The 16,728-nt window shown below is 40.1% G+C and overlaps 1 protein-coding gene across 2 annotated transcripts in view; it reads left to right on the top strand.

The window, feature by feature from the left end:
- Positions 1 to 16,728, top strand: part of LOC121390668 (DNA-directed RNA polymerase, mitochondrial-like) — a 61,866-nt gene that overhangs the window by 11,143 nt on the left and 33,995 nt on the right. For both annotated transcript variants that reach the window (XM_041522541.1, XM_041522542.1), the window contains exons 4-12: positions 408 to 524; positions 2,676 to 2,834; positions 3,904 to 3,972; positions 4,763 to 4,870; positions 7,372 to 7,521; positions 9,014 to 9,107; positions 13,367 to 13,440; positions 14,604 to 14,735; positions 15,437 to 15,553. In XM_041522541.1, coding sequence (XP_041378475.1) covers positions 408 to 524; positions 2,676 to 2,834; positions 3,904 to 3,972; positions 4,763 to 4,870; positions 7,372 to 7,521; positions 9,014 to 9,107; positions 13,367 to 13,440; positions 14,604 to 14,735; positions 15,437 to 15,553 — 1,020 coding nt within the window. The remainder of the gene's footprint in view (positions 1 to 407; positions 525 to 2,675; positions 2,835 to 3,903; positions 3,973 to 4,762; positions 4,871 to 7,371; positions 7,522 to 9,013; positions 9,108 to 13,366; positions 13,441 to 14,603; positions 14,736 to 15,436; positions 15,554 to 16,728) is intronic.

The following is a 16,728-nucleotide window of genomic DNA, read 5'->3' as shown; positions in this document are numbered from 1 at the left end:
GAGAGTGCACGTAGACACGACTACTCGCATCGCGAATACAGTTGGGAGTGTAAAATTCGCCAATTGTTTTTGAAATTCACAATTGGTGAGTGCCAGAGCTGGCCCTGCATTGTACACAATATCTAGGGAGTTATTAAACTGTACTGTTAATGTTAGTTCAGCTGGTTGAGTTTTTCCTCATTCCAACCAGTGCACCACAACTGGAGAAAGGCAGTGGTATGTGCTTTCCTGTCTGTGGGATGGTGCATTCCTTGCTGCATTAGAAAAATGTAGCGGGTTTCCTCTGATGACTATGAGTCAGAATTACCAAATGTTCGACATTCAGTAGTCAATGATTAATTAATCAATGTGCTCCAGCGGTGTCATTAAACAAAACAAACAAACTGCTTGTTTACTTTTTTTTCCAGCAAGCTCACGCCCACTCGGTTCTGAAGTTCCATCACCTGAACAAGTCGCCAAGTGCAGAACATATCATCAGAGATATCACCATACACAACACACTGATGCACTCATGGGCCAAAATGGTGAGTTGAATATTGTATAGTATAAAATGACCTGTATTATAAGCAGCCACCTATCTTTAATACGCCACTGTTGATACTCATTTGGTGACTGCTTAACATTCTTACTACTGCAGGCAAGATATCTTGCCCAACGTTATGCCAGTCAACATACCATACACTGTATACAGTGCATTCCCCAATTCATATTTCCCGTCATTTTGCACACGACACTCACTGGAATCGATTTATTAACAGGAAACGGAAGACAACTAGGCTGCCTGTGTCTTTAAATTTGGATTTTCACTGTAAAATGCTTTGGAATTTGGAGTTGAAAAGTGGTTTTCGGCAAGTATTTTCGCATGATAACAATGGTGGCACATCCCTATCATTTTCAAGGATCGATAGCTGATTGTGACAGCTAATTTGATAATAAATTTTATTGTTTTACCAACAACGAAAATCACCAAATATTGAGATATGAATCATAGTGCGTTTAAAAAAAAAAATTCTGGTCAGAAAGCCACTGTCATTGAGAATAATAGACATAAATATTGGACAGCTGGCCACAAATGCCCGTAAATAAACACGATTTTTCTGATTTTTTGCCTAATTTTAATCAACATTAATTGATCTAAAATATTATTAAAATTATAAAAATCCACGAAAATAATACTTACCAATTCAAATATCAACTTTATTTTATATATTTATAAAACATTGAAGTGTATACCTGTATATATGTGAGAAAAATTATAAAATTGTACACATGCACTCAACATTGTTTTTGTCAAAAATTAATCCAGTAGTCTAAATTAATGGTTAACACGGACTTGACTGCCATTCATTTTCATTCATTCATTCATTTATTCATTTATTCATTTTCATTAATTTATTCATTTTCATTCATTTATTCATTTTCATTCATTTATTCATTTATTTGGGCGGAATTTAGCTCAGTCGGTTAAGTGTGCTCGCCTGAGGTGCTGGCGTTGCTGGATCGAACCACCTTGGAGGACCAATTCAGCTGATTTTTTTTTTGGTTTCAACCAGTGCACCACAACAGGACAAAGGCTGTGGTATGTGCTTTCCTGTCTGTGGGGAAGTGCATATAAAAGATCCCTTGCTGCATCCAATAGTCAGTGATTAATTAATTAATGTGCTCCATTGGTGTCATTAAACAAAACCAAACTTCTTATTATTAATTTATTTATTCAGTCTATAGATCAGATAATATTAAAAAAAACCCACCTTATTGATATGTAATTTTATTTTATTTATTCAGTCTATAGATACACATATTAAGATACTAATATTAAAACCCCCCACCTTATTGATATGTAATTTTATTTTATTTATTCAGTCTATAGATACACATATTAAGATACTAATATTAAAACCCCCCACCTTATTGATATGTAATTTTATTTGTTAAAAAGGGTATCAGGGCTTTTAGAATTTTTATGAAATCCACTAGCCATGGAATCAGTGATTTAAAAACTTTTCTTGCCACGATTAAAAATTCACTAGCCCTACTTCTCTTTAAGTTGATAAAATTTGACTAAATAATAGTAATAATCAGATACGTCACTTAAGCTGGGAGATACAGCTTAAAAACACTAACATTGGGGGTTGAGGTGGGGGCAGGATATTCATATTTACAAAATAGACGTAACTGCAACATTTTACCAAAATATTTCACTAGCCGTCGGACATGGCAATAGTAGTTATTTACTAGCCCAACATTGAATATCACTAGCCATGGGAGTGGGGCTACCATAATCTAGAAGCCCTGTCGGGCATGGCAATAGTAGTTATTTACTAGCCCAACATTGAATATCACTAGCCATGGGGGTGGGGCTACCATAATCTAGAAGCCCTGTCGTGCATGGCAATAGTAGTTATTTACTAGCCCAACATTGAATATCACTAGCCATGGGAGTGGGGTGACCGTAATCTAGAAGCCCCGTCGGGCATGGCAATAGTAGTTATTTACTAGCCCAACATTGAATATCATTAGCCATGGGAGTGGGGCTACCATAATCTAGAAGCCCTGGGTATATTACAACAAATTAATGTAAATATAGTTGGAAACATTCTACAGTTATAGCAATAAACTCAGGATATTCCCTTTGTTGCCGAGTAATTCACGGTAAATGCTCTCTACTCTTTCAGGGAAAGTTGCAACATATCAAGGAGTTGTTTTTGATGATGAAGCAGGGTGGTCTGAATCCAAGCCTCCAATCGTACGCTGCGTGTCTCGAGTGTCTGGGTCGACAGAGGAACTTCGACGTGGAGATGTGTCAGAGGGTTATACACGACATAACACGAGACGTACGCTCTTAATACTGTATTTCTTTCTAACTTAACCCGACCTCTAGGGTTCTGCACCTTGTAGGTGTCGGTGAGCCCACTGGGCTATTTCTCGTCACAGCCAGTGCATCACGACTGGTAGATCAAAGGCCGTGGTATGTGCTATCCTGTGTGGGATGGTGCATATAAAAGATCCCTTGCTGCTAATCTGAAAGAGTAGCCCATAAAGTGGCGACAGCGGGTTTCCTCTCTCAATATCTGTGTGGTCCTTAACCATATGTCTGATGCCATATAACCGTAATTAAAATGTGTTGAGCGCGTCGTTAAATAAAACATTTTCTTTCTTTCTTTGTAAGAGGTTGGGTTAAGTATCATAAAAAGAGAAAACTTAACTTGAACTCTTACAAAGGGCACAACCCTAGAGGTTAGGGCCCAATTTCACAAAACATTGTAAGCCTGGTTTCGCACGTAAACGGAAATCTACGACTAAACCACAATTCGTATTTCTATTATAGTTCAACAACTATAGTTTAAAGAACACATATTTCATTTTCTTTTGTCCTTAAAATACTCCAGCTTCCGTAATGATGTAATTTTCTATGTGAAATAGACTCCAAACTCTTGTAAACGCACGATCAGTATAACTGCTAGTAGCAGACATAAACTTAAGATGTTTAGTGAAATGGGCCTCTGGTTAACAAAATAACATTTTCTTATTTTTCGTTTCATACCAATAATTCAGTTACATAATGTATAGTGATAAATGATGTTTGCTCGGGGTTTTTTCCCACAAAGTTATAATATGTGAACACTGATGAATCACCTGTGTAATTTGTGAACACCGGTGAATCACCTGTGTAATTTGTGAACACCGGTGAATCACCTGTGTAATTTGTGAACACCGGTGAATCACCTGTGTAATTTGTGAACACCGGTGAATCACCTGTGTAATTTGTGAATCACCTGTGTAATTTGTGAACACCGGTGAATCACCTGTGTAATTTGTGAACACCGGTGAATCACCTGTGTAATTTGTGAACACCGGTGAATCACCTGTGTTTGAGTTTTAAAGGTGTCGTCTATGTTTCAGGGTTTTGATGTGAAGGACATATTCAATGTGTGTATGTTCAGGCGAGATGAACAGCATTTCATTTTGAAGGTAAGTTTTTTTTTAATAAATTCAGTTTGGTTTGATGTAAGTAAAAAAGTAAAAGTATTTTGGAAATAACAAAAAAAACCTCCCAAAACCCCAATTTTTGTGTGCAATTTAAAAATCAATCTGCTCAGAAATAAATAACTTGTAGTAAATTCCATGGGAATGACTATAGGTTTGACGAGTCTGAGGACTCATTACCCTCAAGGGGCGGGAGGTTGCCCAGTAGTAAAGTGCTTGCTCGAGGAGCGGTCGGTCTGGGATCAATCCCCGTCGGTGGGCCCATTGAGCTATTTCAAGACTGGTATATCAACGGCCATGGTACATGTATGTACTACCCTGTCTGTGGGATGGTGCATATAAAAGAACCCTTGCTGCCAATCGAAGAGAGTAGCCAATGAAGTGGCTACAGCAGTTTTCCTCTCAATATCTGCATGGTCCGTAACCATATGTCTGACACCATATAACCGTAAATAAAAAGTGTTGAGTGTGTTGTCAAATAAAACATTTTTCTTTCTTTCTTTCATTGCCCTTAATTTTGTCTCCTAGCTCAAACAGTGCCGTATGGCTGATAAACCAAAGGCTGAAATAGGTGTTGTGTTAGACTGGAAAGTGCATGTAAAAGATTTATTGCTGCTTTTTTTGGATTTAGATAGGATTTGGTGTTTAAAGGGTCGCATTTTAGAATTGACAAAATTTGGGACATAGAAACACGTGGCTAGTTGTGGCAGTATTCCGGTTATTTCAGCATCAGATTTAGAAAGGTTTTACTGTGTATATGTATATTTGATTTCAGGCCCTCAAGCTCGCCAATCCCAACTTTGTGTATCATCCAATTCCAGACCCAGAACCTTACAAGGGAGATCTGTTGGAGAAGCTAAATTCTAGGCTTTCTCAAGACCAGGTAATGTCTGAGCATTGTGCAAGGGTAAAGTGACAGAGAACATACAGCAAGAAAGTAAGGGAAAAGTTACAAATAATATAAGGTGAGAAGTATGGAAAAATTTACAGATAACGTAAGGTGAGAAGTATGGGAACATTTACAGATAACGTAAGGTGAGAAGTACGGGAACATTTACAGATAACGTAAGGTGAGAAGTACGGGAAAAGTTACAGATAACTTAAGCTGAGAAGTACGGGAAAAGTTACAGATAACGTAAGGTGAGAAGTACGGGAAAAGTTACAGATAACGTAAGGTGAGAAGTACGGGAAAATTTACAGATAACGTAAGGTGAGAAGTACGAGAAAAGTTACAGATAACGTAAGGTGAGAAGTACCGGAAAAGTTACAGATAACGTAAGGTGAGAAGTACGGGAAAATTTACAGATAACGTACGGTGAGAAGTACGGGGAAAATTTACAGATAACGTAAGGTGAGAAGTACGGGGAAAAGTTACAGATAACGTAAGGTAAGAAGTACGGGAACATTTACAGATAACGTAAGGTGAGAAGTACGGGAACATTTGCAGATAACGTAAGGTGAGAAGTATGGGAAAAGTTACAGATAACTTACGGTGAGAAGTACGTGAAAAGTTACAGATAATATTTGGTGAGAAGTATGGGAAAAGTTACAGATAATATAAGGTGAGAAGTACGGGAAAATTTACAGATAATATAAGGTGAGAAGTATAGGAAACGTTACAGATAATATACTCTTCAAAAAAAGAAACGCAAAAGGGTACAAATGGGTTATAACTCCGATTTTATGTTTCCTACCGGTTCATGCTTTGTGAATATAAGGTCATTGCATGTCCCAAACACATTCCCACGGTTACATTCGATAAAACGCAGCTACTGTACAATAAAGTTCCAAAATGTGAATATTCGCAAAAACGCAGCCACGTGCAAACCATGTCACCACTGCACGTGCGTTGTCTGCACGTGCAACATGAACACCGACAGTATAAAAGTGCAGGGTGTTCGCTTGCCTGGCCTCTGTATCTGGCCGACAGTTGACAATCCAGGACATGCCACGTCTCAGTGAACCGCAGAGAAACAATGCCATCGGCCGACTAGACGCAGGCGAATCCAGAACGGCCGTTGCCAGGGCATTCCATGTGTCCCCAAGCACCATCTCCAGACTGTGGGACCGTTACCAGCAACATGGATCAACACGTGACCTCCCTAGATCCGGTCGACCACGGGTCACTACCCCCGGGCAGGACCGCTACATCCGGGTACGCCACCTTCGGGAACGATTGACTACTGCCACCTCCACAGCCGCAGCAATACCAGGTTTGCGCAGGATATCCGACCAGACCGTACGGAACCGCCTACGTGAGGTAGGAATTCGTGCAAAACGTCCAGTTCGAGGTGTCATCTTAACACCACAACACCGTCGACTCCGACTGCAGTGGTGCCAGATTCATCGACAATGGCCTCAACTGCGATGGAGACAGGTGTGGTTCAGTGACGAGTCCCGATTTCTGCTCCGACGTCATGATGGAAGATGTCGCGTGTATAGGCGTCGTGGTGAACGTTATGCGGCAAATTGCGTGCAGGAAGTGGACAGATTCGGCGGGGGTAGTGTCATGGTGTGGGCAGCCATATCACACACTGGCAGAACTGACCTGGTCCACGTGCAGGGCAACCTGAATGCACAGGGCTACATTGACCAGATCCTCCGGCCACACATCGTTCCAGTTATGGCCAACGCCAACGCAGTGTTCCAACATGACAACGCCAGGCCTCACACAGCACATCTCACAACGGCTTTCCTACAGAACAACAACATTAATGTCCTTCCTTGGCCATCGATATCACCGGATTTGAACCCAATTGAGCATCTATGGGACGAGTTGGACCGACGCCTCCGACAGCGACAACCACAGTCCCAGACCCTGCCCGAGCTGGCAGCAGCCTTGCAGGCCGAGTGGGCCACCATCCCCCGGGACATCATCTGTACTCTGGTTGCTTCAATGGGCAGGCGGTGCCAGGCAGTTGTCAACACACGCGGAGGCCACACCCGGTATTGACTCCAGATGACCTTGACCTTGGTGGTGTGTCCTATCACTTACTCACAATGGACTAGAGTGAATTGTGAACAATCCTGCAACATTTGGTAATTATCGGACGAACCATTCAATAATTAAATCAATTCTCCAAATGTTACGACAATGTGGTTTTGCGTTTCTTCTTTTGAAGAGTATATAAGGTGAGAAGTACGGGAAAATTTACAGATAATATAAGGTGAGAAGTACGGGAAAATTTACAGATAATATAAGGTGAGAAGTATCGGAAAAGTTACAGATAATATACGGTAAGAAGTATAGAAAAAGAAACATACTTTTGAATCATTTTATTTATCATGGAAATATGCTACATATCTGAAAATAGTTTTTTCACCTGTCATAAATGTATTTCTCCCAAAAAGTCATCCCTTTTTTTTTTTTACAAAACTTTTAAGGTGATTGAAGGGAACCCATATGCTGGAATCGTGAGCACGTCAGATCTGCAGAAGCGTGCTGAATTGCAGAGACAGATGGAACTGAAAGGTTCTGTCACTGTCGAGTCTATCGTCAAGATGTCCGCGAACTGTCAGAAAACAACGGAATACGTGAGTTCTCACATTTATACATGTACAGGGGTGGCGCAGACCATGGCCATACCACTTTTGTATGTGTGTGTGTGGTATATTTGTTGCATCTGTGAAAATGTCCTTACAAGTAAATTTGAAAGGCGAGTCGGGCAACCACGAGCCGTACGACTATTTTTTTAACACAGTGCCTGATGTACCTCATACTTTTTAAAGTGCTTTTCAGTCTTTGCCAGGAAAAACAAAAAAAGAAGTTTATTTTGTTTAACAACTGTACATGTATATAAATAAAAAGTAGAGCGAGATTAACAAAAGAGTAATTACACAGAGAGTTTGGTAGAATAAACTAATAGAAAAAGAGAGTAATTTCAGACTTTAGAGTTTCTTTTACATTTTAACTGTCCAGAAAAGAAGGTACTGGTTATTTTCATTCTAGTGTATTCCCCTTATGACATGTATTACGTTTCTTACAAAAGAGGTTTTTTATTTCATTATAGTATTGTATATTAACGAAATTGGTACATTCTTTTAGACTGTCCAGATTCTTAAATAAAGAAAATTTTGGTTCTTGAATTCACACTCCAATGGTAGGATGTAGCCCAGTGGAAAAGCACTCGCTTGATGTGCAGTCGGTCTGGGATCGATCCCCTTCAGTGGACCCATTGGGCTATTTCTCGTTACAGTCATTGCACCATGACATGTACATGTATATCAAAGGGGCTGTGGTATGTGCTATCTTGCCTATGGGATGGTGCATATAAAAGATCCCTTGCTACTAATGGAAAAATGTAATGGGTTTCTTCTCTAAGCCTATATGTCAAAATTACCAATGTTCAATAGCCATAGTGATTCAGTGGTGCTGTTGCACAAAACAAACTTAACTTTTTCAATTCTCACTTCCAGCATTTTGAGTAGACGGCAACTGAATTAGGTTAACACATAACACAAAATAAATTAATGTGATTTTGAGATTGTGCCGATTTAGACAGAAACCTAGATGACACAGACTCCAGTTTGGATAATGTTCACAAATCATGTAACGTTCACCCTGATGTCGGGTAGAATCGTTTAGTTTGGAAAAACAACCTACAATATTTAGGACGTGAGTAGAATGAACGAAAAGAAGAACGAAAAGATGTAAAGCATGCTGTTTGATTCTTTTCAGAGGCGTGGGATGTAGACCAGTGGTAAAGGGCTCACTTGATGCGTGGTCGGTTTGGGATCAATCCCCGTCTGTGGTCCCATTGGGCTATTTCTCGTTCCAGCCAGTGCTCCACAACTGGTGTAACAAAGGCTGTGGTATTTGCTATCCTGTCTGTGGGATGGTGCATATAAAAGAGCCCTTGCTGCTAATAGAAAAGAGTAGCCCATGAAGTAGCAATGTTCAGCAGATTTCCTCTCTTATATCTGTATGGTCCATAACCATACGTCTGACGCCATATAACCGTAAATAAAAATTAGTTGAGTGTGTCGTTAAATAAAGCATGTCCGTCCTTCCTTCCTTTGTTTTCAGAGGGACAAGGTGGATAGTGTGAAGGAGGAATGGAAAGCAATGTTGGTCAGGGCGTTTGAGAAGATGGTCCATAACGTGACCAGAAGAAGCAAAGGTAAAACATTTTACAGGGCTTCTAGATTATAGTAGCCCCACTCCCATGGCTAGTGATATTCAATGTTGGGCTAGTAAATAACTACTATTGCCATGGCAGACAGGGCTTCTAGATTATGGTAGCCCCACTCCCATGGCTAGTGATATTCAGTGTTGGGCTAGTAAATAACTACTATTGCCATGCCAGACGGGGCTTCTGGATTATGGTAGCCCCACTCCCATGGCTAGTGATATTCAATTTTGGGCTAGTAAATAACTACTATTGCCATGCCAGACAGGGCTTCTAGATTATGGTAGTCCCACTCCCATGGCTAGTGATATTCAATGTTGGGCTAGTAAATAACTACTATTGCCATGCAGATTATGGTAGTCCCACTCCCATGGCTAGTGATATTTGATGTTGGGCTAGTAAATAACTACTATTGCCATGCCAGACGGCGCTTCTAGATTATGGTAGCCCCACTCCCATGGCTAATGATATTCAATTTTGGGCTAGTAAATAACTACTATTGCCATGCCAGACAGGGCTTCTAGATTATGGTAGTCCCACTCCCATGGCTAGTGATATTTGATGTTGGGCTAGTAAATAACTACTATTGCCATGCCAGACGGCGCTTCTAGATTATGGTAGTCCCACTCCCATGGCTAATGATATTCAATTTTGGGCTAGTAAATAACTACTATTGCCATGCCAGACGGGGCTCCTAGATTATGGTAGTCCCACTCCCATGGCTAGTGATATTCAATGTTGGGCTAGTAAATAACTACTATTGCCATGCCAGACGGCGCTTCTAGATTGTGGTAGCCCTACTCCCATGGCTAGTGATATTCAAAGTTGGGGTAGTTAATAACTACTGTTGCCATACCTAATGGCTAGTGAAAAAAAAGTTGTCAAATGTTGCAGTTAGAAGCAAAGGTAAAATGTTTTACAGGGCTTCTAGATTTGTTGGGTTAGTAAATAACTACTATTGCCATGCCCGACAGGGCTTCTATATTATGGTAGCCCCACTCCCATGGATAGTGATATTCAATGTTGGGCTAGTAAATAACTACTATTGCAATGCCAGACGGGGCTTCTAGATTATGGTAGCCCCACTCCCATGACTAGTGATATTCAATGTTGGGCTAGTAAATAACTACTATTGCCATGGCAGACGGGGCTTCTAGATTATGATAGCCCCACTCCCATGGCTAGTGATATTCAGTGTTTGGCTAGTAAATAACTACTATTGCCATGCCAGACGGGGTGTCTAGATTATGATAGCCCCACTCCCATGGCTAGTGATATTCAGTGTTTGGCTAGTAAATAACTACTATTGCCATGCCAGACGGGGCTTCTAGATTATGGTAGCCCCACTCCCATGGCTAGTGATATTCAATGTTGGGCTAGTAAATAACTACTATTGCCATGCCAGACGGGGCTTCTGGATTATGGTAGCCCCACTCCCATGGCTAGTGATATTCAAAGTTGGGCTAGTAAATAACTACTATTGCCATGCCAGATGGGGCTTCTGGATATGATAGCCCCACTCCCATGGCTAGTGATATTCAGTGTTTGGCTAGTAAATAACTACTATTGCCATACCTGATGGCTAGTGAAAAAAAAGTTGTCAAATGTTGCAGTTACGTCCATTTTGTAAATATGAATATCCTGTCAACACCCCAATGTTAGTGCTTTTAGGTTCTATCTCCCCCTTTAGGTGACATACCTGATTATTACTATTATTTAGTAACATTGTGTTAAGTAAAGTTGAACTAGTAAATTTTTAATTGTGGCTAGTACAGTTTTTAAAGCACTGATCCCTTAACTAGTGGATTAAATTTTTTTTCTAGAAGCCCTGCATTTTGTAGGGACATAACCCAGTTCTAATTACACTGAAATATTTACACCCTGTATCATGCCACCTCATGTCATGAATGTTATCAATGTTCGACAGATGTTTGAAAAAGTCACTATAGCTCTCACAGAAGCTTTGGCTATAAGTGCCCTATGTATTATAGTTATACAGTTGATAATTTCCACTAGCCCAGACCAAAATATCACTAGCCAGGACTGGGGGCTGGTGAATTTTTCGAACCCTGATGTTACGTTTCTGTCTGTCTTTTGTTTCGAACTATTTCTTCACATTTCATATTTAAGAGTTGGATGTACATGTAGGTTAGATGTAGAGCTGTCATCTTAGCTGCATTAGGCCGAAGGATCAATCACTCTCGATAGACTTGTCCAAACTAAAGTCTAGTACTTAAAAACATTGGTATGTACTGGCCTATCCATAGAAAAGGATTGAATCACCTCAGCTGAGCTTTTTCTCATTCCAACCAGTGCACCACAACTAGTATATCAAAGGCTGTGGTATGTGCTATCCTGTCTCTGGGAAAATGCATATAAAAGATCCCTTGATCCATTAGGAAAAATGTAGCAGGTTTCCTCTGATGACTACGAGTCAGAATTACCAAATGTTTGACCTCCAATAGCCAATGATTAATTAATCAATGTGCTCTAGTGGTACTGTTAAACAAAACAAACTTTATCTATAGAAAAATGCATGAAGATGTCATGCTGGTTTTTGGAACAAGACTGGTATACTGTGTGACAGTCACTGTAGTTTAAAATATACTACTCAAAAGAATTTAAGCGTCAAAAATTTATAACCAAATAAGTTTCAGAGTGTATTAGATTGATGATGTAAACTACACCAAAAATTTAATTTATTGTTCCATATTTACAAAAAAACACAAATAAACGTCACTGTATACAAGAAAGTCACATGACATGCTGTCAAAGTTGAAGGTTGTCAAACATGGATTTTACACATTAGAAAATTCGTTTAATAGTGTGTTAATCCACCCCTGGCGCGAATACACTCGACACATCGTTGCCTCATGCTGTTGATCAGACGTCTGAAGAACTCTTGGGGAATGGCCTGCCACTCTGCCATAAGAAGTTGACCCAGATCATGAAGGTTGGCCGGAGGGGCATGGTTATCCGGAACTCTCCTGCCTAATTCGTCCCAGGCGTTCTCTATTGGGGCCAAGTCAGGCGAATATGCTGGCCAATCCATCCTGGCGATACCTTGTTGTCTGAGAAAGTCCGTTACCACCCTGGCGCGGTGGGGTCTGTCATTGTCATCCTGCAGAACTGCCCCGCCGCCAATCTGCTGAAGGCCTGGGAGAACCAACGGCCAGATAATCTCATTCAGATAGCGGATTCGATTCAGATTGCCATCCACCACATAGAGGGGGGTCCTGTGGTGGATAGAGATGCGGCCCCACACCATGACGCTGCCAACACCGAACCGGTGACGTTGTCTAACGTTAACGTCAGCGAAGCGCTCCCCAGGACGTCTGTAGACACGAACCCGACCGTCGTTGAACTGGAGACTAAACCTGGACTCGTCAGTGAATATCACTCGACCCCACTGAACATGTTGCCACCGCAGATGAAGGGTGCACCAGTGACGTCTGGCCGTTCTGTGACGTGGTAGGAGTGGTGGTTGAACAGCCTGGCGACGGCAGCGTAGATTATTGGCTCTCAGACGATTGCGTATGGTTTGTCGACACTCGAGTTCCAGTGGCAGTCCGCATATTGTCACGTAATCGGCGTGCAGTGGTTGTGCGTTGACGTAGAGCCATATTGGTGATGTAGCGGTCCTCTCTATTTGTAGTGCTTCGGGGTCTTCCCGAACGTGGACGATTTCGAACAGAAATCATTGCGTTGCCACAGTCGGCCAACGACACTCTGACTGACACCAAGTCTCAGAGCAACATTTCTTTGCGTATTGCCATCCTGAAGCCAAGCAATAGCCCTTCCTCGATCTTCGATAGTCAGTTGAAGTTGTACCATTGTCGAATTTGGAGTGTGCACCGTACACGAACACAAGCTCCAATTATACGGAAATTCAGCATTGGGAACATGGAATACATGTGCAAAGCGTGCAAATGAAGCGCTTTGTGAAAAAGCAAGTTATGGGCACTTAGCAGACCTTTCGCTTTCGCCCTAATTTACGTGCAAATGTAAGCATGTTTTCGCCATTCATTTATGGGTTGCTTAGACCTACTTTCGTCAAAATGGAACAATACCATGCGTGACATTATGGTCTAGCTAATATAATTGACATTCAGAAAATAATGTCGAAAATATCGTCTGACCCTTAAATTCTTTTGAGTAGTATACATGGACTCTAAAATATTGACAAATATTGTCTTCCTTTTATTTCAGATATTAATTCATTTCTTCACATTCCTTTTTTTTAATTCCAGACTTGCACACTCACACTTTGTATCCATATCTAACATTACTACCACCCTTGGACATGATTGAGTGTATCATGCTGGTAAGTTGTTTTTTCTTCTTTTTTTCTAAGGGATGTTCCAGAATTGACCGTGTGTGTGTGCGCATCTTTTAATCTATCACCAATATGCATAAAATAAGAATTACAGTGCCATGCCCATCTGCTAAATTATATAATTTCATAGTACATGTAATTTCAGGGGTGGGATCAATCTCAATTGGTAATTCACTTGCCATTTTAGTATGTTAGTGATATACACATTTTGCCTTTGATAAATATAACTCTCTCCCTTCTACATTAATTTTGTATTTATGCTGTAGTTAAACCGGCCTCGGTGGTGTCGTGGTTAATCTACATGTGTACATGATAGGTACCGGGTTCGTAGCCCGGTACTGGCTCCATCCCAGAGCAAGTTTTAATGACTCAATGGGTAGGTGTAAGGTCACTACACCCTCTTCTCTCTCACTAACCACTAACCACTAGCAACTAACCCACTGGATAGCTGAGGTGTGTGCCCAGGACATCGTGCTTCAACCAACCTTAATTGGATATAAGCACTAAAATAATTTAAAAGAAAGAAAAGAAAGCTGTAGTTAATTTTGTAATTATTGTATTAATGTTGATCATGATATGCACCCTTGTTTGGCACCCATGATGATTGTTGTTTTCTTGTGTCAGTTATTTCATCCATCTGTCCATTCATCCATCCATCCATTCATCCATCCATCTGAAGTTAAGTCTATTTTGTAAATATGAATATCCTGCCCCCGATGTTGATGTTTTTAAGTTCTATCTCCCTCTTCAGGTGACATATCCGATTATTACTATTATTTAGTAAAATTGTATTAACTTAAAAGTTAAGTAGGTCTAGTGAATTTTTTATTGTGGCTAGTAAATTAAAAGAAATCACTGATCCCATGACTAATGGATTTCATCAAAATTCTAGAAGCCGTGGGTGCATATAAAAGATCCCTTGCTGCTAATCGGAAAGACTAGCCCATGAAGTGGCCACAGCAGGTTTCCTCTCTCCATATCTGTGTGGTCCTTAACCATATGTCTGACGCCATATAACCATAAATAAAATGTGTTAAGTGTGTCATTAAATAAACAATTTCCTTCCTTCCTATCCATCCATTCATCTATCTATTCATTGGCCCACCCATCTATCATTTATCAGTTTATTGATGTTTTACAAATTTCTTCAGGAAATAGAGCAGATATCGCTGGCGTCGGACTCGTTCAGTATCTGTATGGATCAGCTGTGTCGCCGCCTGGGAATGAGAGTCCACAGTAAATACATGATGCAGGACAAGGTTCGCAGCAAATACGCAAAGAAGGTAAAGTGACTTTTATTTTCTGCGGTACTACAGTGATAATGGTTGAATATGAAATTATGGTGCAAAATCCACGGCTCCTAACTGAATTTGTATGTTGTGGTAAACCTGTTACATTGGTCAAATAAAAATAAACACTAAAAATTATTCCTTCAATTTTTATCCAGCAGCAAAACTCTGCTATGGCTAGGGTGGTGTGGCTAAAAACATCTGACAAATTGTCTTGAAAAATGCAATCTACAGTTATTTTCCAACAAAATATTAATCATTACACAATTCTGTTCGCCAGATTAAAATAAAATTTGCCAATTATTCTTAAAATTTGAATTTTGTGAATGGCACAGATAGCCCTGCATTGGTAAAGCTCCTGATCTATGGCAATTTGTATCACAACTACGGCAATTGCTGTTGGTGCTGTCGTTAAATTCAAGCTCTGATGAAGTTATGGTGTGGATTACAATCATTGGACAAATGATGAGTTTCCACTTTGTGTTCAGTACTCTAAAACTGAAATATTGTTGTGGTATGCACTGACATTTTTGTGAAAAAGTACAGGTGAGATGTGAGATATTTGAAAGTAAAATACAAGCTTCTTTTTGGTTTGAAGCTGTCGAGGTGTGCCCCTTTTTGTTGTTGATAAGTCTGATAAATAAGTTAGATTCACCTTGTGTCGTTATATTTACTTTTTACATCTTTATGTACAGATGACGAGGCTGTATGAAAAATTTGTGAGTCACTACAATGATGAAGAGTTTCAGTTTATAAACCACCGCGACTGCTGGCAGCGCTTGATGAAACAAGCACCAGAGGGAGCTTCTCTGGTAGGTGTTACACTTCTGATGATCCATCCAATCCATCCATCCATCCAATACATACATTCATCCAGTACATCCATCCATCTATCCATCCATCCAATACATACATTCATCCAGTACATCCATCCATCCATCCATCTATCCATCCATCCAATACATACATTCATCCAGTACATCCATCCATCCATCCATCTATCCATCCATCCAATACATACATTCATCCAGTACATCCATCCATCCATCCATCCACCCAGACACCGATGTATTTAGCTGAGCCCAAGCTCGTTATTCTGTTCTATTTTAATTATATAATGCTCTAAATTACACCTCAGATGACCTAATTTTCCACACACTCACAAACCCTACACTCATCACGTGCTGTCTTATTTCCGGCAGGCCATATGTATTCTTGAGCCCTGATATATATTACTTAGAGAATAACTAACGAGCTACAAGGAGTTAGGAATTATCTGTCCCTCGTGAATGAATGTTGTAAACCCGAGCCTTTGGCGAGGGTTTTACAACATTCATTCACGAGGGACAGATAATTTGTAACTCCTCGTAGCGAGTTGGTTATTCTCTTTATTACCCATTGTCAATTTTAACTGATTTTTAATGTAAAAATTCCTCTGCAGTCTACAACAAAGCCATCAGCCATTACGTCATAAGTAATTTTACGCGCATTACATGATGTAATGTAAGTGACGTCATAGCATAACGGCGTTCTTTTTACAGCCAAATGTTTACAGTACAAAATAATACAACTGTATTTGCATTTGAAAATAATTATTTTTATGTATTACTAAAGCCGCTGCTTATGAAAATATACCATTTCATGTTTACGAAACAAATGAGTCCATTTGTTTTTGTAAATCTTTGTAGATCGTATAACGTAAGTGTAATCTGACTTATGAATGGAAACATTATATGAATGAAAGTGAAGTTCTGGCCATGGCAAGCAACCAACCAAACGTCGTGATTTTTAAGCCAGCCAATCAGTGGCTGTAGAAGCAATCTGCACACTGTGCAGAGATCGAAAAAAATATTACCCCGTATATTTGAGCCCATATGGGTAATAAATGTAGATAGCAAATAGGCATTGTTTGAAAATGTATTAAGTTGTCATTGCTTGCAGTTTAATGAACTTTTGACTTTTTATGATTTTGTAAGCAATGATTCAC

This window comes from Gigantopelta aegis, chromosome 15 (genome assembly GCF_016097555.1).
Source record: "Gigantopelta aegis isolate Gae_Host chromosome 15, Gae_host_genome, whole genome shotgun sequence".
Taxonomy (NCBI): Eukaryota; Metazoa; Mollusca; class Gastropoda; order Neomphalida; family Peltospiridae; genus Gigantopelta; species Gigantopelta aegis.
This window is presented reverse-complemented; position numbering and strand designations above follow the sequence as displayed.